Genomic DNA, 24,116 nt, shown 5'->3' with positions numbered 1-24,116 from the left:
AAAAAAGTTACAAGAAATAATTATGACACATTGCAAATTACACGTTTTTTAATTACAGTAGACTCTCATTCAATCGGCTCTTTATCAATCGGGCGACAAATATTGTTGACAATTTTCACGTTTAATTATGAAGCTAATTCGCTCAAATTCGCTCTAGTTCTTCCTATTTTATCGTGATTCTTTATAATTGAGCACTTTTTGTGGAATTTACAAAGGCTTTAACGCTCAATTGAGAGTCTACTGTATACACGTTCCATTTTACACGTTTTTCAAAACTACATTCTGTAAAGGCGTCTACATATTGAGAGCAATTTTCGTCAAAAATTGCGTTTTTGACAGAAATTTGACGTTTCTCCCTACAACGCTGCAGGGAATTTCCTTCAAAAAAAAAGCAATTTTTGACAAAAAATTGCTCCCAATGTGTAGAGGCCATAAATTACACGCGAAAAAAAATACAAGCTGAAGATTAAATGTTTGAAAAATTACACGTTTATTCAAAATTACCACTAAAATAGTGATGCAAAAAATTACCCACTATTTTAGTTGTAATTTTTTTTTTACTCTGTAGTAATGCTCACAACCTTCTTACCAGTAATGCTTCCGAAAGCTCGGAATTTTTATAGGGTAAGTACTTAGTAAGTACTTAATTATGTACTTAATAAATACCCAGTGTCAGCCGGGTAGTTAGCTAATGACAGCATCAGTTAAATGGCTAAATCAATTGGTATTTGTGCTTAGTACCCATTCACTTCCAAATAGCATTTCTCGTTTGCAAATTACCAAAACAAAACAATTTAGTGTGCAATGGAGCAATTACCAGAATTAATTAATTTAAAAAAAAAAGAAAAAGAAACACAACTGAACTAATAATATCGCCATGGCACCCACGCTCCTCCATCATGCACCATCTCAAATGACAGATCTGACAGCTCTGACAGCTTTGAAAATGTCACATAAATGACACTTTGTCACAAATTATCAAGATGGCGTCGGAGTGAGCGTGAGTGCTAAATGGCGTGGACTAAAATAGAAGCCATTTTGACGGAGGAATTTGTGTGTTTTTTGTGGGGTTTTGTTCTAAAAAAATTTTTTTTTTGTTTTTTGTTTGTTTTTTTTTTGCTTTTCTTTGTTTTTTTGTTGGTGCTCACCACACGCCCAAATGTCAACGGACTTGCCGTAGGGCTCCTTCTTCAGCACCTCGGGTGACAGGTAGCCGGGTGTTCCGGCGAAACCGAACCACGCCAGCTGCTCACCCGACACCTCGATCGCCAGTCCAAAGTCAGCCAACTTCACGGCGGCTCCCTTCGCCTTGCTCGCCAGCAGCAAATTCTCCGGCTTGAGATCGCGATGGACAACGCCATTTTGATGGCAGTGATTGACAGATTCCAGTATCTGCTGAATGCAGTGCGATGCATCGGCTTCTGAGTAGAATTCTCGTGCCACAATGTCCTCGAACAATTCGCCACCTGTCACGCTGTCACACACACACACACATTTTTGTTTTGTTTTTTTCTTTTTCTTCTCATTTCTCTTCTACTTTTTTTCTTCTCATCTTCTTCATTTATTTTCTTCATACATTCTTCTACCTACCAAAAAAAGCATCATTTTTCTGGACAACAAAATTCATTTGACAATGAATAGCTGTCCCCAAAGATGATACTTTATCCTTTTTCTCTCTTTTTTTTCTTTCTTTTTTTTTTTGGTAAAATCCCCAAATTATCAACTTGTCATCTGTTTTTTTTTTTGAAATTATTACAAAGATAATTGATAAATACTCACAGATCAAACACTAAATAGTGATAATTCTCCTCTTGTATGCTGTCATGGAGTCGAACTGAGAAAGAAAGAAAAAAATGGTTGTAGATCAAGTAAAAAATTGTTTGGCAAAAGAAAACAAGTTCGAAAATGAAGAAAATGGATGGAGGACGAAGAAAATGGTTGTATTTGACCGGGAGCAAAGGAGAAACTTGGCTATCCTGCAGTCGGACAAAGGCAATAGGACTGGTCAGCATAAGCAGAATAGAGTACGGTAGACTTAATCTACAAAGTAACTTAGACTCCACGCTAGAGAAGTACATAGCTTGGAGAACATTGGTTGAATAAAACGATTGAAAAAAACGGAACTGCTCTTGATTTTCTACTAAAAGAGCCATCAGATGGTCCATCAAACATGCCCTAACCAGCTGAAGGTTAAGAGTGACATTCCTGCAAACATTGGGCCAAGTACTACAGTAGAGTCTCTTAAATTCGAACGGTCGGGGGGTATTTTTGACATTTCTCACCTCCCAAATTCGAACAATTTTTTCAAAACTAACGATATTTTTGTAAGATATAATTGTACTTTGCGTCAAATTCCCGTACTTTCTCACAAGTCTTAGTGGTAACATACTTCCTTTTCATTTTATACGATCACAATGTATGTCAACATTCAGGAAGAAGCACATAAATATAATAATAATAATAATAATTTATTTATTCACAAAAATAGGGTCAACCCTTTTACAATTGTGAAAGAAAAAAAAAATGAGATAAAGAAATTATTAAAAAGAGAAGAAGTTAATAAATTCAGAAGTTTAAATTTAAGTACAAATAAAAAGATAAAAAAAAGTAAAGAAAAAAAGTAAAGAAAAATTCCTAAGCTTCTCAGGCTTCAACTTGAAAAAAATTTCGAATGGCAGCTGCAGAAGAGTGCTTGTCATTCGGGACACTATTAAAAAAAGTGACGCCCTTAACGAACAGAGTCCTGTAAAGACATTCACCGTTCACTTTAGGCACCAACAGTCCCCGAACCCTGTCTGAGCCCCCCCCTAACCAGAAGACTCGACAGGTACTCGGGACATTCAGAAATCAACAGATGAAACAGGAACAGTACAGTTCTCATTTTCAAAAGGGATGTTAAATCACATCCAATGAAAACGTTTCTATATGGAGTGATGTGATCTCGGCGACTTATGCCGCAAATATACCTGACACAATCATTAAAGGAAACCGTCAGGCGACGAATTGTGTCACTATCCGCCGCAAAAAATAGCTCTGCTCCATAATTAAAAAAAGGAAGAAGAAGCGCTCGCGCGAGGATCAAACGAGTGTTATAGGGCGTGATGTCCCGGAAGCGTCTGAGGGTATACAGAGAATAATTGACCTTTCGGCAAATAGAGATGGCCTGATCAGACCATGAGAGAGTTTCATTGAAGATTATGCCCAGGTTTTTGACCTGATCAGAAAAAGGAATAATTTCACCGTAAAGGTGCAATGGATAAAAATCAAGGGAAACTCCTTTTTTTAGAAATTACAATAGCTTGAGACTTTTTAGGATTCAAAATCAACCCATTTGATAAAGCCCAGTGCTCAATTCTGGAAAGATTAATATTCATAAGTCGAAAAGCCTGAAGGGAATTGGAGGGCTCACCCTCAACATAGATTTGAAGGTCATCTGCGTAAAGATGAAAAGAGCAATTCTGTAATACTGAGGGTAGGTCATTGATGAAGAGGGAGAAGAGCAGTGGGCCAAGTATTGAGCCTTGACCAATGCCCTTATTTAAGAAAGACGGTGAGGAACTATTCTCACAATACTTCACGATAAGAGACCTACCAGTGAAGTAAGATTGAATAAGGGCCACTGCAGAGGAAGAAAACTTAAAAAGAGAACATAACTTATAGCAAAGGAGATTGTGAGGAAGGCTATCAAAGGCCTTAGTGAAGTCCAGCAGAACAAGAATCACGAAGCGATTTCGATCTATCGAGGACGCAATGTCATGAGTAACTCTCAGAAGAGCAGTCGTAGTACTATGGCCCTTTCGAAAGCCTGACTGGAAATCACAGAGGAGCCTGTTTTCATCTAAATATTGCGAGATCTGCTCATGAAGAAGAAACTCAAAGGCCTTTGATAGTACAGGAAGAAGGCTGATGGGCCTGAAGTCAGAAGGAGATTTGGGATTAGTAACTTTGGGAATAGGAACTACAAGAGCCCGTTTCCAAGAATCAGGGTAATTTGAAGTTGTAATTATATAATTAAAAATATCTGTGAGCACTGGAAGGATTACCGGGAGAAGAATTTTGATGAATTGAAGAGAAACGCCATCACACCCCATAGCATTCGACTTGACACGTGAGATAGCTAAAACTACGTTATCATGGGAAACGCAGCTGAAGCTAAAACCCTCCCAGGGCGCGGGGGGTAAAAAAGGAGAGATCACAGTACCAGCAGCACAGGATGAGAAAAACTGGCAGAATTCGTTAGCCGAAAATGAATTACTCTCACTGGATGATACCGACGGTCGCAGACCAAGCTCTTTAATATTACTCCAAAGGGTTTTCGATGGAAGCTTAGGGTCCAGGCACTTATCAAAATGATGCTTTTTGCGAGATTTGATAAGGTTTCGGGTCTTATTACGCAGTTTTTTGAACGCATTTTCATCCACAGTACTACCTGAGCGTTTCCATCTTTTATAAGCGGCATCTCTGCGCTTAATTAACGACACTATACTGTCATCAATCCAAGGAGTCGATAAGGGGGGGATAAGTGAGCGCTTCTTTGGCACAACTCTCTCAAACAGATCATTAATTAAATTTGAGAAGTTTTCTACCCTCTCGGAGGCCGTGGGTGCATGTAACACATCGCCCCAGTAAACCTCCGAAGCAACAGCTCGAGCGAAAGAGCCATTGCAATTTTTGATATCTGCAATGATCTTATATGTATTGGGAGGGTTAGGCAAGCGCAGATTGTATGAGGCACAAATCAGGTCATGGTCAGAAATACCAGGAAGAGGAGCCTGATGATGCTGAAATATTCTTTGCGAATCGCAAGAGGATAAATATGATTTTCATTCATCCAGAATCAGAATTTTTTTTTAACATAACCCCACAATTGACATTTTGAATCCAAACGTCGCCGTCGTTCGAATTTGAGAGATTCAGATTTGAGAGACTCTACTGTACCCTTGCAAACCAGAACGATGTAGTCTACATAGGCCACAATCCTACTAGATACATTAAACCCAAGGAGGTTATTTATGTAAATAATAAAGAATAGCTGTCCAAGAATGCAAGATGTTTAAAGTATAAGGTGGGCCAAATTGAACTGTCAGTGACGTAGATTCTTTTACTCGACTGGTATATCCAATCCGCAAAAAATTACTCTGACTCAAAAATGACTAGTTAATAAATGGTCAAAAAATTACTCCTAATTGGAATCTTAAAAATTAGTCGTATTCGCGTCGAATTTTGGTCACAGCATTACTCAAGATTGAATTAGTAATATTATCGTTATTTTACGGTTCTAAAGTTTACTCTGCCATGCGGTAACAAAAGCAACTCCAAACGACAGTCTTTTTCCGTACAAAAAAAAATGACTCGCGAAAAACAATTCATTTGGCGTCCTTCTCTACTGCATAGGTATGAAATCGACGTACGAACTTCGAATAAAGACATTAAATGCACTTCACAACTTTGTATTGTACTAGCAACGTAGACACTATACTCTCAACAATTCTTCACATTTTCTATCGTTTTATACAACGTTCTATGTAAATTTCTCTAATTTTTCTCTAATTCACTACTCGCATTTGCGAAGATTTTTGCCGTTCGACTATTGCTGAGTGAGCCATCCGACATGTCGAAAATTTTCCAACTGAAATAAAACAACGACACAAAAAAATCTTTAAAATTTTCACTAAATAAATCTTTTCGACACAAAATTTTAATCACAGGACACTCCAGAGACTGGAGCAAACTCCTAGGGTAAATTAAGCTAATTCAAAACCTGCTCCAATTGGAAATTTTTTACTACTCCAAATGGAAACTTATTTTTTCCATAATAAATACTCTAATTATATTTTTATTCATATATTTTCTGTGCTATATTTTTATTATTTAGTTCCTTGTGGTTCAAATGAAGCGTAAATACATTCATATAAATAAGTTATAACATTTAAAAGTCTCATTTCAATTGACAGTGTAACTTTTCACTGTCGAAAAAATTCATCGATCGACCATTTTTTTTCTTATGAAAAAGGCAAGTAAGCTGATTGTTGTTTATTAATTTTTTGACGTTTATGCACTATATCTGGCAAATTTTAGTGAAATTAAGTCTTAAACTTTATTGTTAACCGTAAGTGAAGTGCTCAATTAAAATAATTACATATTTTCTGAACAAAAAGTACTTTTGTGAAATGTACGCAAGTGCTTCAATGGGAAACACCGAAAATATGGGTTTATTGGAGCGATCTCCTTATTGTTTCAGATGGGAAAGGTAAATAAGACCAGGAAAAAGAACAAAACCTACACTTAAGAGCAACTCAACAAAGCTTTGGAAGCCTTTCGTCGTGGAAAATCACTAACAGAGGCGTCAGTTTTGTTTCACGTTCCGAAATCAACACTTTATAATAAGCTTACTAGAAGATATCCGGAGGAATGCAGTGTGGGAAGGCGCCCCACTTTACCAAAGGTCATGGAAGACGAGCTTGTTGAATGGATTTTGGAATGCGCTGACAAATGGCATCCTATAACTAAGGATCAAGTCCTCGACACTGTACAGGTCATGTGTAAGAAGTTCGAGATCACCAATGAGTTTGTAGATGGAAGGCCAGGATATGCTTGGTTCAGGAAGTTTTTGAAGAGACATCCAGAATTAAGCCGTCGTAAACCAGAATCATATACCACCCAAAGAGCCTGTGTTACCTCTGAGAACATCACTGACTGCTTTGAGAAAACCCGTGAATACTTAGAATCTAAAGATCTTCTGGAACTCCCTCCTTAGGTGAAAACCTAAAGGCGAAAAGGTTTGATTTTTGCTATATCTCTACACAGATTTTAATTTTATTTTTTTGAGTTATTTTGTGACAATGCAAGTTATTGTGTAAATAACTTTCACTCTATTCTTTTCATAAGGTTCTGGCAAAAAAAAGGGTCCAAAATAGTCGGCAAAGTAATACCCTTGGGCGAGAAAGATACTGTGACTGCCCTATTTACCATCTCAGCTGCTGGGAAATTGGCTCCACCTATGGTTGTCCACAAAGGTCAAAAAATTACCGAACTTACTGCGAAATGCAATGCAGAAGGCTGGGTAATGGGAGTATCAGAAAGTGGCTGGATGACCAGTGAATTATTTTACGAATACATCGCAAATTATTAGAATAAAAGAATAAAAACATCATAAATAGGGAGCAACCCTCTTACAGAAGAAAAATAGTGAATAAGAAAATGAAAAGAAAAAAAGTAAAGGAAGATAAAGCTTAATGACCAAGCCCAGGCTGGAAATATCTTTGAATTCCCTGCTGAGATACACGGACCTCACGGGGCAGGGAATTGTACAAAAATACTCCCCTGACAAAGAGTGTGCGTTTGAAAGTGTCTTGCGAAGCTTTCGGGACTATAAATCCCCGAACCCTAACGGAACCCCCCCCTCGTCAAGAGGGAAGCCAGGTATTCAGGGCAACCACTCGTTACCAGACGGTGAAGAAAAATTAGGGCACGCATCTGAAGGAAGGATGGAAAATCACAACCAACAAAAACGTCCCTGTGAGGAGAAATGTGGTCACGAGGACCCAGAGCACAAATATACCTTATGCAATTATTGAATGCAACTGTTAACCTGTGGATGGTCTCACAGTCAGCCAAGAAGAAGAGCTCAGCTCCATAAGAAAAAATAGGAAGTAAAAGCGCTCGCGAAAGGAGCAGGCGAGTGTCATAGGGTGTGATGTCCCGGTAGCGTCGAAGGGTGTACAAGGAATAGTTAATTTTACGGCAAATGGAAGTAGCATGATCAGACCAAGATAAAGTTTTGTTAAAAACGATACCAAGATTCTTTACCTGATCAGCATACGGGATGATTTCTCCGTGAAGGAGGAGAGGGCATGAAGTAGGATTGGCTGATCTCTTTTTAGAGATAACAATGGCTTGGGACTTTTTGGGATTTAGTAGAAGTCCATTCACGGTCGACCAGTGCTCGATACGCGCTAGATTTTCATTCATAAGTTCGAAAGCCATGGAAGGATTGGAAGGATCACCTTCCACATACACTTGCAGGTCATCCGCAAATATATATATATATTCGTATGGTTTTCTTTTTGACAGCCAAAAACAAACAAAAAAAAATAACAATAATAAAACAAAATAAATAAACAGTGATATTGCAAATTTCGCATTTTAAAGTTGCACGTCAAGATTAGAAAGCCAAAGCCTAGCCTCAGCAGTCAAATTATTTAAACTGTTTAATCCTCCATCAAACCGGCGACGTGGGCACTCATTTATAATGTGTTGTAATGTTTGCGTAGGACAACCACAATCACACTTGGGATCATCTTTGATGCCCCATTTGTGTAAATTTGCGGCGGTCCTTGCGCATTCAGTTCTAATTCTATTCAGAGTTGCCCAGTCCTTTCTTCATATAAATGATTTCCTTTCGCATATAAATGATACGAACAACCATGCAGTGCGGATGGAAGGTCGTTTATGAAGAGAGAAAATAGTAAGGGTCCAAGTATAGAACCCTGGCCAATTCCCTTAGACAGAGAGGCAGATGAAGACGTTTGGTCAGCATATTTGACAAATTGTGAGCGTTCGCTAAAGTAGGAACGGATAAGCGAGACCGCGGAAGAGGAAAATTTGAAGAGATTGAAAAGTTTGAAGCAAATTAGATCATGCGGTAAACTATCGAACGCCTTGGTGAAGTCTAGCAAAACCAACACTACAAAGCGGTTGCGATCGATGGCCTCCGATATATCATAGTTTACTTTAAGAAGGGCAGAAACAGTGCTGTGGCCTCTGCGAAAGCCAGACTGGTTCGCACAGAGCAAATTATTATTGAACAAGTGAAGAGAGATTTGCTCATGAAGTAGAAATTCAAAAGCTTTTGAAAGACAGGATAGTAGGCTAATAGGCCTGAAATCGGGTGGAGAGGCAGGGTTAGAAACTTTAGGAATGGGAACTACAAGAGCAGATTTCCAAGAGTATGGGAAAGAAGAAGTGGTTATGATGTGATTGAAAACATCGGTGAGCACTGGGAGGAGTACCGGAAGAATAATTTTAATGAAATCAAGGGAAACGCCATCACACCCCATGGCATTTGACCTGACACGGGAAATAGCGTAGGCCACGTTCGAATGAGAGACGCAACTGAAGCTAAAACCCTCAGCAGAAGGGAGAGGGGGACAGTGTATTGTACCTGATAGAGAGTTAGTGGAAAAATATCGATTTAGCTCATCGGCAGATATAGGTTTACTGACTGAGGAGTCCACGGAAGGACGAAGGCCAAGTTGTTTTATGTTCGACCAAAGTTCCTTAGGTGGGAGCTTGTGGTCAAGTTTTTTAAAGAAGTATTTCTTTTTGGCTTTTCTAATGACACCACAGACTTTATTGCGGAGACGTTTAAAGGCTATCCTATCCTCAGAAGAACCTGAGCGTTTCCATTTTCTGAATGCCGCATCACGATGCTTAATATGGGTTAGAATGGTGTCATTAATCCAGGGAGTTAGGAGGGAAGGTACAAGCACACGTTTTTTAGGAACAACAGTATTAAACAAGGTATTAACACTTTCTGTCAAGAGTTCCACCTTCTCAGAGGAAGATGGCGAGAGATAGACTATAGTTATAGTTTGTACTTATCCAGAAGAATCGGATTTTTATCGATTGTAAATAGTCCAAAAAAAATCATTTTTCCATTGGGTACCCAGAGTCCCAAAGGACACGGAAGAGTTAAATATTAAATAAAATTTAAAGTTCTGAAAAATTGCTCGAAAATCCATAATATAATTTTAAATTTGAAACCGGTTTAAAACCGATTAACCGTTTATCCGAAAAAACCCGGTTATTTGGAATCACTAAATCTAAGATAGAACGGACAGGAACGGTAGCAACTAGCAGAGCCGTGACTCCGAATTTCGGAGTCCGAAATGACATTGCAATACAAGATTAAACGAAAAGGAATGTCTCTAGTGGAAAGGAATGGAATACCAGAAGTACTCTGATGCATCCGAATGGAGTCCATTTCCTTGATTTTTCGTATACTCCATCCAATTTGTTACATTTAATAGCACAAAAGGGCTCAATTGACATTACCTATATTGGGATGCTGAAGTTTCCGACAAATCCTGGCTTCTCTTTCGAGTTTCTGAAAGTCACGTGATGTCAGTTTCTTCGTGTTGATAATTTTGGCGGCAAATTCCAAACCCGTTGACTTCTGAACGCATCTCTTGACTATTGAAAACGCTCCTCTGTTCACCAAAAAAAAAACAAAAAAATGTTTTTATTAAGTATTTTTGTTTTCTAAAGGACTTTCTTGGGAAAGAGATATTGATTGTCTTACTTTCCCAATTCCTCCTTGATGTCATAGTTGTCAGAGAAGCGCGTACAGGCCGCCGGGGCAGCCATTGCGACGGCGGCAGACGCGTGATTAATTGGCGGTGACACTTGGAAATCTTTTACAAACACCTCACCAGATGCACCACCGGCACCCTCAAGCCAATATTCCTGCAAAAAAAAACGTAGAAAACAAAAAGTTTTTCATATTGATAACCGTTGGAATTTTGAATAAACGTCAAGGGATAAAGTCAGTACTTTTTCGCCAGTAAGCACTTTTGTGCTACAAAATGAAGCATAGAGACACCAACCAGCCACGATGGAGTCTGTTGTCTTTTCCCACACTAAGAAAAAACCTAAAAAGTTAAAACAACTCTATGGCAGAGTTGAATTAACTCTATGAATATCGATGTAATTGTTAGTCTTTTTCGTTGTAATTTTTAGGAAATAAGAGTTGATACTACTCTTCCGTACTAGACTCAAGTTTCTAAATAATCCATAGAGCGGCGTGCAAGTCAATGCGTAGTCCACTGAACTGAAAAAATTTTTCTATCTCTTTTTAAATATATGGTGCGAGAAAGAGAACACGGATTATGCGGAAAAAATGGCTCGTCATTTTGACATTTTAGTGCGTCGTGTGATTGATCTAGTGTGATTTTCGCAATTTTTCCGTGATAAATACATTGTGAAAGTGTACAAAAATCAGTGACTTTCAACAGATGACCAAGGTATCTGATTCTCGACAGATGATTAAGGTATAGGAGGAAAACTTCTTCATGGATTGGAATATTTCTCCGGAAGGTTGTATTAGGTTGCGCGAATGCGGCGTAATCTTAGCTGAGCATCCCATTCTAATGCATGAGAATATTCTCCACAAGATTTTTTTCCGAAAAAGCTTTTCTTGGTGAGTTTCTTCTCTTCAGATATAACTTGAAAGAGTGGAGAACACGAAATCAAGTAAATTAATCTATTTGAATACTTATAAAAAATTATTTGGAAAACATAACCTCTTTTCATTTTAGGTTCTGGAGACACAGAATGTTGAAAGCACAAATCTCAGCAACTTGGTTTTACAATGAGCAGCTGTATCCACAACGTTAAGAGAAATAACAATCTCAGAAAATCGAACAGTGGTAGGTTTACATCCCAGAGAAATAAATGACTTGCCAGATGTGATCATCGAAAAAAATCTAAAGTTTTCTCCAAAAACTGTTCCCGAGAAGTCTTAAGAAATACGCGAGGGATATAAAACAATTCTTTCCATCAGAATATGAACTAAGTGTTGCAAGTTATCCAATTTAATAATTTGCAAGTTGCAAATTCAACGAGGACTACAAGTGCAAAAACTCTATGAAGAACCTGCAGACATACAAGGTTCACAACGAAACATCTTGAGGAGAGAGTTGTCACTGGGATAAACGACGAAACAGTGACGTCAGGTAAAGACTGAATTGTTCAATTCAAAGATTTAAATATTCTTAATTACATTATAAATTTTTTTAAGATGCATTTACGGACAACATTCGCAGGCTCCAAGAGCATAATGAACCTTGGAGTGATGTTACAAACAAATAGTAAGCAATATCCATCTGGAAGATCAAACGAAGATATGCGGCTTCATCAACCCCTTTTCGGATGAACTGTCTGAATTGAACGTATACGATGTATGCCCAAGTTACGAATTGGTAAAAAAGACAAGTTTTTTTATTTTTAGTACTTTTGTATGTAACTTAAATTTTTAAACAATGTTTTAGATTGACTTGAAAACAATGTTTCCAAATATTGAAGAAACATTGCTAGAGATGTTCAAAGAACTAAAAGAAAAGCTCTTGCTTCACTTCTCTAAAATTGACCTGGATTCTTTAAAAGTTGGATTGATGTATGTTAATTTTCTTTTGAACAATTCTTTATTTGGTGAAGATAAATATGAAAAATTAAAAATACTTTAAATTTTTTTCATTCTTTAAAAAAGGATTAAAATAAAAAAAATTGTATACAAAAACTTGAGATATAATGATGATTTCATTCCTTTGAAAAGAAATGTTTTTTTTATCTACCGCTCTATTAAAGCTACAATTGTGCAGTACTAAGTAAATTTTATTAGAAGAAAATGACAATTTTTTATATGTTGGAAATAGAGAGCATTAGTATTTACTCGTCATACGGAAAATATGTACAAGATAATATTTATATTAGACTTATTTAAATATTACTGTCAATAAACTAAATATAAAAGTGCATTACTTGTTTTTCAATTAGCAAAAAAGGGTATTTTTCATTAAAAAATAGAAAATTTAATACGAAAGAGTAAAATTTAATCTTTTTCGATTTATCCGAAAAGAGTAAGTTTTAGTGGAAAAAGAATAATTTGAACTCTTATTTTCATGTAAATTTTAGGACAAAAAGAGTAATTTTTAATCTAAAAGAGTTGAAACAACTCTTCTAGATTTTACATCGAAATAGAAGTAAAATTAACTCTAAAAAATAGTTAATCGAAAATCACAACGAAAAAGAGTTAATTTAACATCGATTCGAGTAAGTTTTACTCGATTATTTTTCTGAGTGCAGTCTTTTGACCCATGGTGTAACGAACTAATAAGGTGTGCTCACTACATAAATAGAGAGTGACAACACGATATCTTTTGTTTCTGTCTTCTGGTATTTGAATTCTGATTCTAACGACATTTTTCTGTTAATTTGAGTGGTGTGAGTTGAAACATTTTCGGCGGCGACAAAGCTAAATTGCGCCGGCTTCTTCAATAAAAATGATTTTTAAGGCATTGTTATTAAATTCTGTTATATTTCAACGTATTATCATACGATTTATCTTTGGCATTGCATAAACGAGCAGTACAAAATAAAAATCTGCTTAGCAAAAAATTCAAAATGGTCATCAGAAAATTAAAAAAGGACAGCAAAAAGTTAAAATAAAAGGTAGTAAGAAATTAAAAATGGTAGTAAAAATTTAAAAAATGCTATCAGTAAAAAATTAAACATGATCAGGAAAATATTGAAAATTGATGAGCAAAACAATTAAAAACGAATAGTCAAATAAAATATTAAGAATGACCAGTAGAAATATTCAATTTAGGCAGTAAAAAGTTTAAAAGTGGTTAAAAATAAATTAAAAAATTTGGAGAAAAAAAATAAAATCTAAATGATAATAAAATTAAAAATGATCAGTAAAAGTTATTCCAAATGAGCAATAAAAAATTAAAAAGTGGTCACCAAAATTAGCAATATAAAATAAAATATTGTAAACAAAAAAAAATTAAAAATGAGCAGTAGAAATAGGGGAAAGTGACCATGCTTGATAATGTCCAACCTTGATAATAACTAATTTTTTCCTATGTTAATTAATAATTGTGACTCAAGGCAATATATTTTAATAGCTGGTCCTAAGCCTCACATTTCCAGAAAAAATTAGGAGCCTAGCCCTTTGTTCCTAGTTCCAGGAAGCAAAAATCGAAAATAGACCCAAATCTGTAATTTCTATGAATGATATTTCATACGATTTTTCATAGTTAATATTATTTATCAAAAGAAATTCCTATTAAATGTCATTGAGGGTTGACCATGGTTAATATTTCTGGAAAAATCTTTTTCATAAGAAAGCCTTGTTGTGTAGGTGGTGGAAAATTAATAAATCCTGCCTGTGTCCATGCTTTAAAATAAGAAAGAGCCATGCTTGATAATTCACTATCATTATGTCAGATTCTTTCATCCTCACACCTATTGCAATCATGCGATTTGATCGAATACTAGAATCTAGAAAGAAAAAAAACTTAAAGTCAATAAATCAAAAATAATCTCACACAATTATGCTGCAGTTGAGTATTTATGGAACAAATTTGCATTATTTTCACATACAAATATTTTTTCAAGATTGCACAAACCGCTTACACAATGAAAGAATCACATCTCCCATAAGCTCCTACAGCTTATAATTGATTTTTGTGTATCTTTAACATAACCTCACTTTCATATTTTGTTTTTGTTTTTTTCAAAAGAAGTAAGTTCATGAAGATTGTGAAACATTTTGTGATTCAGTTCAAAGTAAGGTATGTTAATTATTGTATTCATTTTAGCGATAAATACAATATATATTCTATTTATTTACGCAGAAGATGGTGAAAAACAAACAGAGAAGCGAGAAACACAGCAGTGTAGATGAGACAGTCAGTGTGCAGACTAATCTTTAGGAAATTTTCCAGAACATACCGAGAACTAAGAACAGGACACTTCTGCAGCCTTTAGAATTCCAGTAGAAAAAGGAATTGCTGGAGTCACGGAAAGTATCCCTGATAATAGGGCTAGAAAAGAAGGATGTGGTCAACAAATTTGTGTCGATCACAGCAAATTCTCATCGCGCCAAAAGAGGATCGCCGTTTTCGTTCTTTATTCCTTATTTATTGGCCTGTTCCAAACTGGGTTTTGGTCTCACCCTACACACAACCCAAGAACCGACGTATGAGTACGCCGTCAGCATTAAATGGAACCTTCCAGACAGGAGATCAACAAGAGGGCTGAGAAGAGATGAATCCGTTTCTTGAAACTGGTGGCATCAATAATTTATATTGTAAATATATAATTAATAGTATTACAATAAACTTAAAATATATAATATTATACTACAGCAATTTCTGGTGTTGGGCGATCTTCGAGAAAGTCAGCAGTGAACTTTGAGTTCAATGGTTTCCGGAAGTGGAGAGCGACATCACATTTGACTCGGTGGAAACCGCTTTGAGATGCTTAACTGCCACTGAGGGTTCCTCAAAATTTTTACTGATGGTCCTGTCCATCCGATAAAGCTATAATCCTGTGCCAAATCTGCTACTGTGTAGATGGGTTATCTTCAGGGAGTTGTGCATGCCTCCAAAGAAATTTTTAGAGCATATTAGGCTTCACAGAGCAACGGCGGAACTTGAATGGTCTTCCTCTTCACATTTCTTCACTCACTTATTAACTTAAAATTCATTAAAATTTGGAAAATAGGACTTTTTTAGCGATATTATTCAACAGTTTTTTTTTGTTTTCATTTATGTCAATTGACATAACCTCAACTTTCCTGTTCATCTATAGGAAAATAGTCTCATTTGTGTTGTGAAAATACGTCCTAGAAAAATTGTTTAAAAATGATTATATATTATCTTATCCCTTGTGCAAACAAATTAATTAGGTAGATTGGAGTTCTATCTATATATTAATGTGTCACGTTTTGTGTTCGGTGTAATATTTACAGCGGAAAATAGGCTTATATAAGTAGGCAAAATCTCTATACAGGTAGGCATCTGGTCCAACCTTTATAAAAAATCGCCACTGTATTTTCATTTTCCTTCTGAGGAAATTAGAAGGATTTCCAGGAATTACTTCAGGTGGGATTATGAACCTAATAAGTGAGACATTTCTTTGTCGTAGTGGAAAAAACGCTGCGATTTATGTGGTAGTCAGAAAAATAATTCAAAACTCGGACAACATTTTGCAGTATCAAGCATGGTCACTTTCCCCTACTCGAGTTGATCAGTTAAAAATTATAAAAGAGATTTGCAAAAAATAAAATGTAAATACATAAAAATCTATCAGAAATTTTGGATTATCTACAAAATTGTCTTCAAAAAACTAACAAACAGACTAAAACCAATTTCAAATTTCAAAGATATTTTTTATGAAAATTTCATAATATTTTGCAAATTTAAAAATATTTTCATGAAATTTTCCCTATTCATCGAAACTATATAAAAGTCTCAAAAAGAGAAAGTCATCCGAGAGATAGAAATCTCAATATCTACATACATTTAGAGCCTCCTTTAGGTTCGTAATGTGTAAAATTTCATTTGAAAATGAGGAAAACTCGATGAGAAATACATTAAAATATTTGAAAAACTTTAAAGTAAAATTTTCTCTTAAACTATGGGAGATATAGGCATCATACTCAATAGGCTCGAGATGTGCGAAAGTTCACTTGAAAATTAGTAATATATCATGAGGAAACTTTGAAGTAGATTTTCTCACTTGTCTCGCAAATGAAATAACTTCAAAATGTAACCGGATTGAAAAAAATTTAGTTGCACTAATTTGATCACTTTATACAAAAACTGAACTAGAATGATGAAACTTTTGGCCGATGAAAAACGGACAACTTTTGGAAGAAGCAAATGAAATAAGTGATATCGCTGAGGGGAGCGGGGCATTAAGATCCACTTTTTATCATCCGAATTATTAAATTTGTTTAAAACTGTAACCTATTACTAATTATATGAATTTTCGAATTATAAAATACAAAATTGTGGCTGCAAAATAAAACATGGAATTGTTTTTTGACATATATTATCAAACTCTCCTTCATGAGAACACATTTTGCAAATTTTGCGTCTATATTCAGGGAAAATTAAATCATTATATCATTATAATGAAGAGAATTTGTATTCTTATGACATAAAATAAACATTATTATCTATCTATCTATCTGAGCAGAATGAGCGAGAATATTCGGTATATCTTCTTTCGAAAACAATAAAAGTTTCTTGTGTGAAAATATATTTATATATGCCAATTGCGATATATTTGGAGGTAAACACGCAATTAAAGCATCTAAAATCATTTTTGAAGTAAAATTTAACAAAAAAAAAAATATGGAAATATTTCATAATTTTTAGCCGGCTGACAAAAATATAATTTTGAGAGTCGCCGCAGAGAGTTGTTAGACTCACACCTCCAATGTGTCAAAATTGCTGAATTTCTTTGTTTTCATTTTGTTTTTCTGATAGAATGAAGTGATTTTGAGGTTTTATGTTGTAAATTGTGTTCTTAAAAGGTGTTTAAAATGTTTTAGAACCTTCACTATTGTCAAAATTTAAAATTCCGATGCGTGTGTGACGTTTTTTTTTTGTGAAGGATTGCGGGATTCGGTGCCCCATTTCTCAGGTAATAATCTTTGGAAATTGTGCAGTTTTAAAGCAAAAAACTCACAAATTAAGGATTCATAAGTCATACTTGAAATAAATTATTGAATTTGAAAGGAAAATGAACCGTATTGAATCGAAATCTGAAGGTTTTAACAGCTTTTCAGAAGTGACCGTTAATTTTACAATTTCAAAAACACCAATACTCCAGCCGCCATGTTGTGAGCACACCTTCTTAGTTCGTTACACCATGGGTAAAGAGATACCAAACTGGATTCCAATCTTTAAATGTTTTTTTTTACAGCTATATAAATTATATTGGTTTTCATTTTAAAAGAATTTTTTTTTTAAACAAAATTCGGAAATATGCAGAAAAATATGCAAAAATGCAAATATGCAAATAAACATGAAATATTTCAAAATATGCATTTTTAAATAGGGTTTATTTTAAACCACAAGAGCCCAATTCGTGAAGATAAAGGGTCAAATAGGGCCTGAGAACGCTTAATAAAAAACATGCAAATACATATTTTGGCCAGCTCTACTTATGGTCTCTACACATTGGGAGCAATTTTTGTCAAAAATTGCTTTTCTGAAGGAAATTCCCTGCAGCGTTGTAGGGGGAAACGTCAAATTTCTGTCAAAAACGCAATTTTTGACGAAAATTGCTCCCAATGTGTAGACACCTTTATGAGAAATCATCATCATCATTGAATTTTAGACAGCGCCCAACGGCCAAGGTTATATGCACTATGAGAAATCAAAGTAACGAAAAATATTTGAAAAAATCCCCCCAATACATCACTGGATCATTTCCATGAGCTATCAAAGTGAGTCACATTGAATTCACCCCAATAATGGCCTCAATTCTGAGACCAAGATCAAGATCAAAATATCAAGCTGTCAAAAATTTATAAAATCAAGATTTGATATTCTGGCGCTCTGCGATTGTGGAACATAATGTGTCTCTGCTAAGAATCAAGAAATCAAGATTATCCACACTTAACGAAACGTCATCTGTGTCAAATCATTTGGTTGTTTTTGTGATCTTGACAATTGTATAATCAAAGAAAGCAACTAAATTGATTATTCTGAGGATTTTCTAAAGTGAAATTAACTAATGGTCAGTGATGGAAAGTCGTGGTGAGAAAAGAAAAGGTAGGAAAGGTGGAATATTGAAAAAAATCGGTCCTAAGAGCTCTAACCCCACATCTCAAGAATTCATTCCAAGTTCAACCGGAGAAGCCAGAAAGAAAATATGTGGCCCCAATGTAAATTTAAGACAGAGGACTATTTATGTAGATTTTTGCACTAACCAGAGATCGGTAATGGAGCCTAGTGCTTTTGACTTCGAGACTAAATGGACAGAACTTGGAAATTTGCTCAATAAAGCAGCTCCCCCTCAGAAATCTGTTGACGATTGGAAAAATAATTTCCAGGCATGGATGTACCAAATTCGCCATAAAATGCGACTGAATGATGAGTACCAGAGCAACCCAGCAAGAGGGTCAGATAGGAATAAGTATACATTAAACAATTTGGAGACTAGAGCAATCTCTCTTCATGGTATAAAAAGTGTTGTTGGAGATGATGATCTCAGTGCTAGAGGAGTACCAGAAGACGCACAAAATCTTTCAGAAACTGATAATGAGAATGGAGTTGAAATTGTTCCTGGACATTCTACAGCAAATGCTTCGATTTTCATTGTATTCTGACGATTCCCCACCACCAGTGCTGCCAGTTCAGGAAACCTTCTCACGAATCCGTAAAACATCTTCTGTGGATGTTCTTTCGGAGAATCTGAAGACTTATATGGATATGAAGAAGCAAAGGGACGCAGAAAAAAAGCAACGAGAAGAACGTTACTTGAGTGCATTCGAGAAACTCAGTGAGGGGATTCTTCTCATTGCTAGACGCCAAGACTCTAATAATGAATAGAGCTTATCAGAATTGATTATTAATCTGTCATTTGATAATTTCTGGCGAAAATGTAAAATTTGTGATGTTATTAGTGATATGCTGTACCAAATTTATGAAATTGAAGTATTAAAATTTTGATTTTTTTTTTTTCTAAATATTTGTGAATTTCTAAGAAAGGTTATATTTTTGAGAGCTTAATGAATGTATTTTTCTAATAAATTTACAGTGCACTTATATAGGTTTCTCTTCTTTCTAATCCAATTCTATAAAGTTCTCCGTCATTCAGCGCAATGTCATTTTCAAATTCTTCGTTTACACCTTCAATTTGATCAAAATTATATCCGTTTCGATCTGGTACGAGCCCTTTGCAAAAAAAATTAAGTGTGCTTAATACCTTGTAGTGAAAAGGTATACACGTGAGAATCCTTGAGTATCCCAAGGTTCTAGTTCTCTAAATTAATTCCAATGCTAAAGCTTGTGGCATTGCAAAATTTCTGCGGAAGGCAGATTCCGACACCGCAAAGGGATCAGAAATGTCCCTAAGTTGGCGATATTGTAAAGTCATTAAAATTCTAAAACAGAAACCAAAAATTAAAATTCTGTGAAAAATTTTAAAATTTATATTAATCTACCTATCCTCCTGCATGTTGCTTGTGAAGAGATAACTCGTGCTGAGCCAAATGAAGAATAAATTTTCCATTTTCAATCAATTTTGCAGCAGAAGTATCCTCTCTTTACACAAACTTTTACTAAATTTCACTATGTTGATAATTCAAAGGACCTCTGAGAGGTGCTTGGAATTATTTCAAGAAAACAAGAAATTTGACGTTCTGGAATCTTGAAATTACAGTAGACTCTTCGATATCCGGCACTTCGATATCCGGGTGACAGCTGTCAAACACTGGCGGTTGATATATTCAAAATTATTTTCACTAAACATGAAGTTTGTCCAGAGTGAATTAAAGTATTATTAACATTGTATCGAAGTTTTTAATACATAATTGTTATAAAAAAAAATGAAACATAAGCACACCATGAAGAAAATTCTCTTTTTCTTTGTCAGACAGAAAATAAATTCACACAGCACAAAATAGAAAAACCGTTGATCATTCAAAAAACCTAAATGTCATTTTGTCCCCCAGTCAGCCGGATATCGAAGAGTCTACTGTATTACTACCAGGGCCTCGCAATATCGTTTTTTATATATGGAGCTCAATGAAGCTTGTCCGAAATCCGAAAAGTTGGCGATGGTGGCGCAAACTGTACTCGGAAATTTGAAAACTTTCGCAGCGACCCGTGTTTTTTTTTCATCTGTTTCACCTCCACCACCAGTGATTGTGAAAATTTCGTGAAAAAAAGTTCATATTTTTGTGGAATTTGTACCCAGTAGTGTAATAAAATTAATAAAAATAATAATGCGTTGTATTCTGTGTGGAGCGACAGAAAGAGACACTCGCAAAGTGTCGTTCCATGGGTGAGTAAAATAGTCCATTTTTTTTGCTCTAATATTAAAATAATACCCCAAAACCTGTGTTGTATCTCAAAGATTTTATTCTACTACAGCTTGATGGCATTAGAACCTGGTTACCTAATAGATAAATCGAGAAAATCACAAGAATATATGAAAATATTTCGGGTCACCATGAGCGGAATTTTTCTCCAAATCCCAGTAAATATTAGTCTTCAGAAGTCATATGACACTTCCATAGGACTTTCTTATGACATTTCCAAGCCAAATATAAATATAAAAACTTATTAAAAAATCGATTGTTTCTTATGTTAAAAATAAAATACTAATAATTTATTACACAGAATGAAAATTTAAATGTATTTACTTTAAATTTACTTCCTTTGTACAAAAAACACCTCCTTCATTATTTAAAAATAGTTATTATTTGCAAAATTCAGTCCATTTAGCCTCTCTACACCATTTATTTTGCCGATTAAGCTTAAATTGTGTTGTAACTCAATATTACAAAATTAGATTTTAAAAAAATCTGCTTTTTCTTCCACTCTCTGATCTGGAATACAGATTAAAATGGCTATAATTTCTATTCTATTCATTCTATTACTCTGAATTTGTTCATCGACGGTGCAAATTAAATGTATCTTTAAATACTTACATTTTGAAGATAAATTACAAGTAAATGAAATCAATATATCATGAAATCAATATATTATTGATATTATTATCCAATAACATTAAGTTTTCATTTAATTTTGATTGTAAACTTTTTTAAATTCTATGAGCGACCCGAAATAAATATGATCAACAAAAAAATTAAATTTTATCAGTACTCAATTTAGAATCTTTAAAAGCAGTAAGGGGAGTAAGGGTTATTCATTTTCTCTGCACATATTAGATGTTAATTTTGATTTGATCCTTTTTGTGAAGATCTAAAATTTTTTGAAGAAAAGTGTATAATTGAAAAAAATCGAAATTTAATTTTATATTAAATAATTTTAATTATACTAACTTCAAAACAACATTTTTTGGTTGTTAAAAATAAAAAAACGGTATTATAAATTTAAAATTTTTATATAAAAATATAAAATTAGATTAAGAAGAAAATTATACATGAAATTTTTAGAAGATTTTACATAAGAAAATTGTAGTTTAGCCAGTTTAGCTACTCTTGCAGTTTACTCTGAATTTAAGATTGTCTGAAGGAAGCTTATTTTTTTTATAGAAAGAGCAATTTAAAAATAAACGTAATTTCTCTTATTTCCTATAAGAGCCTAATTTGAATTGCCCAGGGCTTTTTAGTATTTGAATTAAAGTAAATAATGTTTTTAGTATACTATACGAATAGATAAGAGAATTTATAACTCATTTAAAAGACATAAAATCACGAAAAAATTGTTTCAATCTAAAAATATTAAACAGTTAAGATCCATTTTTTTCATAAAATGCAATAAGTTTACATAAATGTTTTTTTGTATCAAAAATTTTATGTTGATAAATAAAGAGATAAATTTTAACTTTGAAAATATCATAGGTAATAAATACATAAATATTGTCAGTTCAAGAAAAGTTGACATTGTTGGAGATTGAAACGATTGAAACTATCAGGAGTTAACTATACTGGAGTCACAGTATCAATTTAATTTTTTTTATTTTAGCTTCCCAACCGATAAAGACAAAAGATACCTTTGGCAAGAGCAACTTCATTTGCAAGGAGAAATTCCAGCAAATAGTGTTATTTGCCATTTACACTTTGACCCCACCAATATCGTTGAAAAACGTCAGAAGAATAAAAGGAGATATTTCTTATCTCCAGATGCGATCCCAATTGCTCATGATTACTCTAATTTGGAAACCCAAAAAAGTGTGTCTCTCATTGAAACCGCCAGCAGCAAGAATTTGTTACCTTCTACAACTGCAACCTGTTCATCTTCACTTAATTTACCGAAAGAACCAGAGTTGCTCAAAAGGCAAAATGATATTTTAAATAACAAAGTTTCGAAACTGAAATCTAAAATTAAAGTGGCCAATCAAACGATCCGAAGGAAAAACAAAAAAATAAGGGATCTCGAAAAATTAATCCTTAAACAACAAGGAGAATTGGACAAATCGATTACGCAAGAGACTTTGGAATTGAAAATGACTCCACCGATGACTGCACTCTTCAATCGAATTATTGGGAAAGAATCGGCCCATCAGTATAATAAAATACTGAAACGTTTCGCAATTGAGCTGGATTTTATATCCCCGCGAGCGTACAGGTGATCTTTTATCCGTTATTTATTATTCAGTTATGTAATCTATTTCAATGAGACTACATAAGCTTGAAATAGAAAAAATTTAAAAGATTTTTCTGTTTTTTTTTTCTTTTCCTTAGGTTCGTAAGAGCTCAATCTGGGAATAATTTGCCGAATCCAAGGACAATTGGGGGCTGGTTTGAATCCATAGATTGCGATCCAGGACTCACAAAAGAATCATTCGAACTTCTAAAATCGTTTTGTGCGTGCAAACGAAAAGAGCTAGGGACGGCAGGTTATCTGCCAACTGGTTTTTGATGAAGTATTTATCTTCACTCATGTGCAACGGATTGGATCAAAGATATATGGTGAACCTTAATTAATGACTCCTTGCCAGATCGAAACAAATACCATCGATTAATTCATTTCAAAAATATGTAAAATAAAACATAATGTTACAAAATAAATGTAAATTGATGTGTGTTATATGTAAATTTTATATAAAATTAGTGTAAATAATGTAAATAATGCAAATAATGTAAATACAAAAAGAACTATTGAAACGCTAACACGTTTTTTTTATTGATAATATTCTACTACTTAAAAAATGATTAAAAGGAGAATTTAATGATCCACTTCTGCCTTCTAAGGTATTTATCCACGTTTTCTTCATAATCTTTATAATGCATTAGAAAACTGTTTAAAATATCTTTACTAATGATTTAAAATTATTTTATATCTGTAGTACTTATTTTTTATTTAACTAATTTAGGTTTTATTAAGAAAAAAAGCTAAAACACAAATAAACATAAAATTAAATTCATTTATTCGTTCTTAAGTCAGACTATTAGTAAAATTAATTTGGTCCAAATTAGAAAATCAAAAATCCAAAAATAAAAAAAATAATTTAGTTCAGTTTCTATTTCAAACAGTTGTAATGACTCTAGCATATAAATTAAGAAAAACCTATAAAACTGCATTTATTATTAAAAAGATAAATTTATGAAAAATATTCTCGATACATATCGAAAAATGTCTTAAATAATCTAAAAAAGTCAATTTTTCCAACATATATAATTGAAGAATATTCGTATGAAAATTCCATGGAGGTTCCAAAATAATTCCACTGAAGATTTTTTGCTGGTTTCCCGTCAAATCATTGCTCTACCTGCCGATTTTACTCGGAGGTTTTTTGAATTTTAACGGTATATTCTAGTACATTCAGAGAAAATCTGCAGATTCTCGGCAGAATTTCTCCCTAGAAAATCTGCATAACCTCCATTACTTCACAAAAAT

General features: G+C 34.2%; 1 protein-coding gene across 15 annotated transcripts in view; it reads right to left on the bottom strand.

Moving 5' to 3' along the window:
• LOC129808797 (calcium/calmodulin-dependent protein kinase type II alpha chain) overlaps positions 1-24,116 on the bottom strand; it is a 124,924-nt gene that overhangs the window by 81,907 nt on the left and 18,901 nt on the right. For all 15 annotated transcript variants that reach the window (XM_055858694.1, XM_055858691.1, XM_055858692.1 and 12 more), the window contains exons 2-5: positions 10,304-10,467; positions 10,057-10,211; positions 1,780-1,834; positions 1,149-1,474 (exon numbers count right to left, since the gene is read on the bottom strand). In XM_055858694.1, coding sequence (XP_055714669.1) covers positions 1,149-1,474; positions 1,780-1,834; positions 10,057-10,211; positions 10,304-10,368 — 601 coding nt within the window. In that variant the 5' untranslated portion in view covers positions 10,369-10,467. The remainder of the gene's footprint in view (positions 1-1,148; positions 1,475-1,779; positions 1,835-10,056; positions 10,212-10,303; positions 10,468-24,116) is intronic.

Source organism: Phlebotomus papatasi, chromosome 5, assembly GCF_024763615.1.
Source record: "Phlebotomus papatasi isolate M1 chromosome 5, Ppap_2.1, whole genome shotgun sequence".
In the NCBI taxonomy this organism is placed as follows: Eukaryota; Metazoa; Arthropoda; class Insecta; order Diptera; family Psychodidae; genus Phlebotomus; species Phlebotomus papatasi.
Note: the sequence above shows the minus strand (reverse complement) of the source record. Positions and strands in the feature narration are given on the sequence as shown.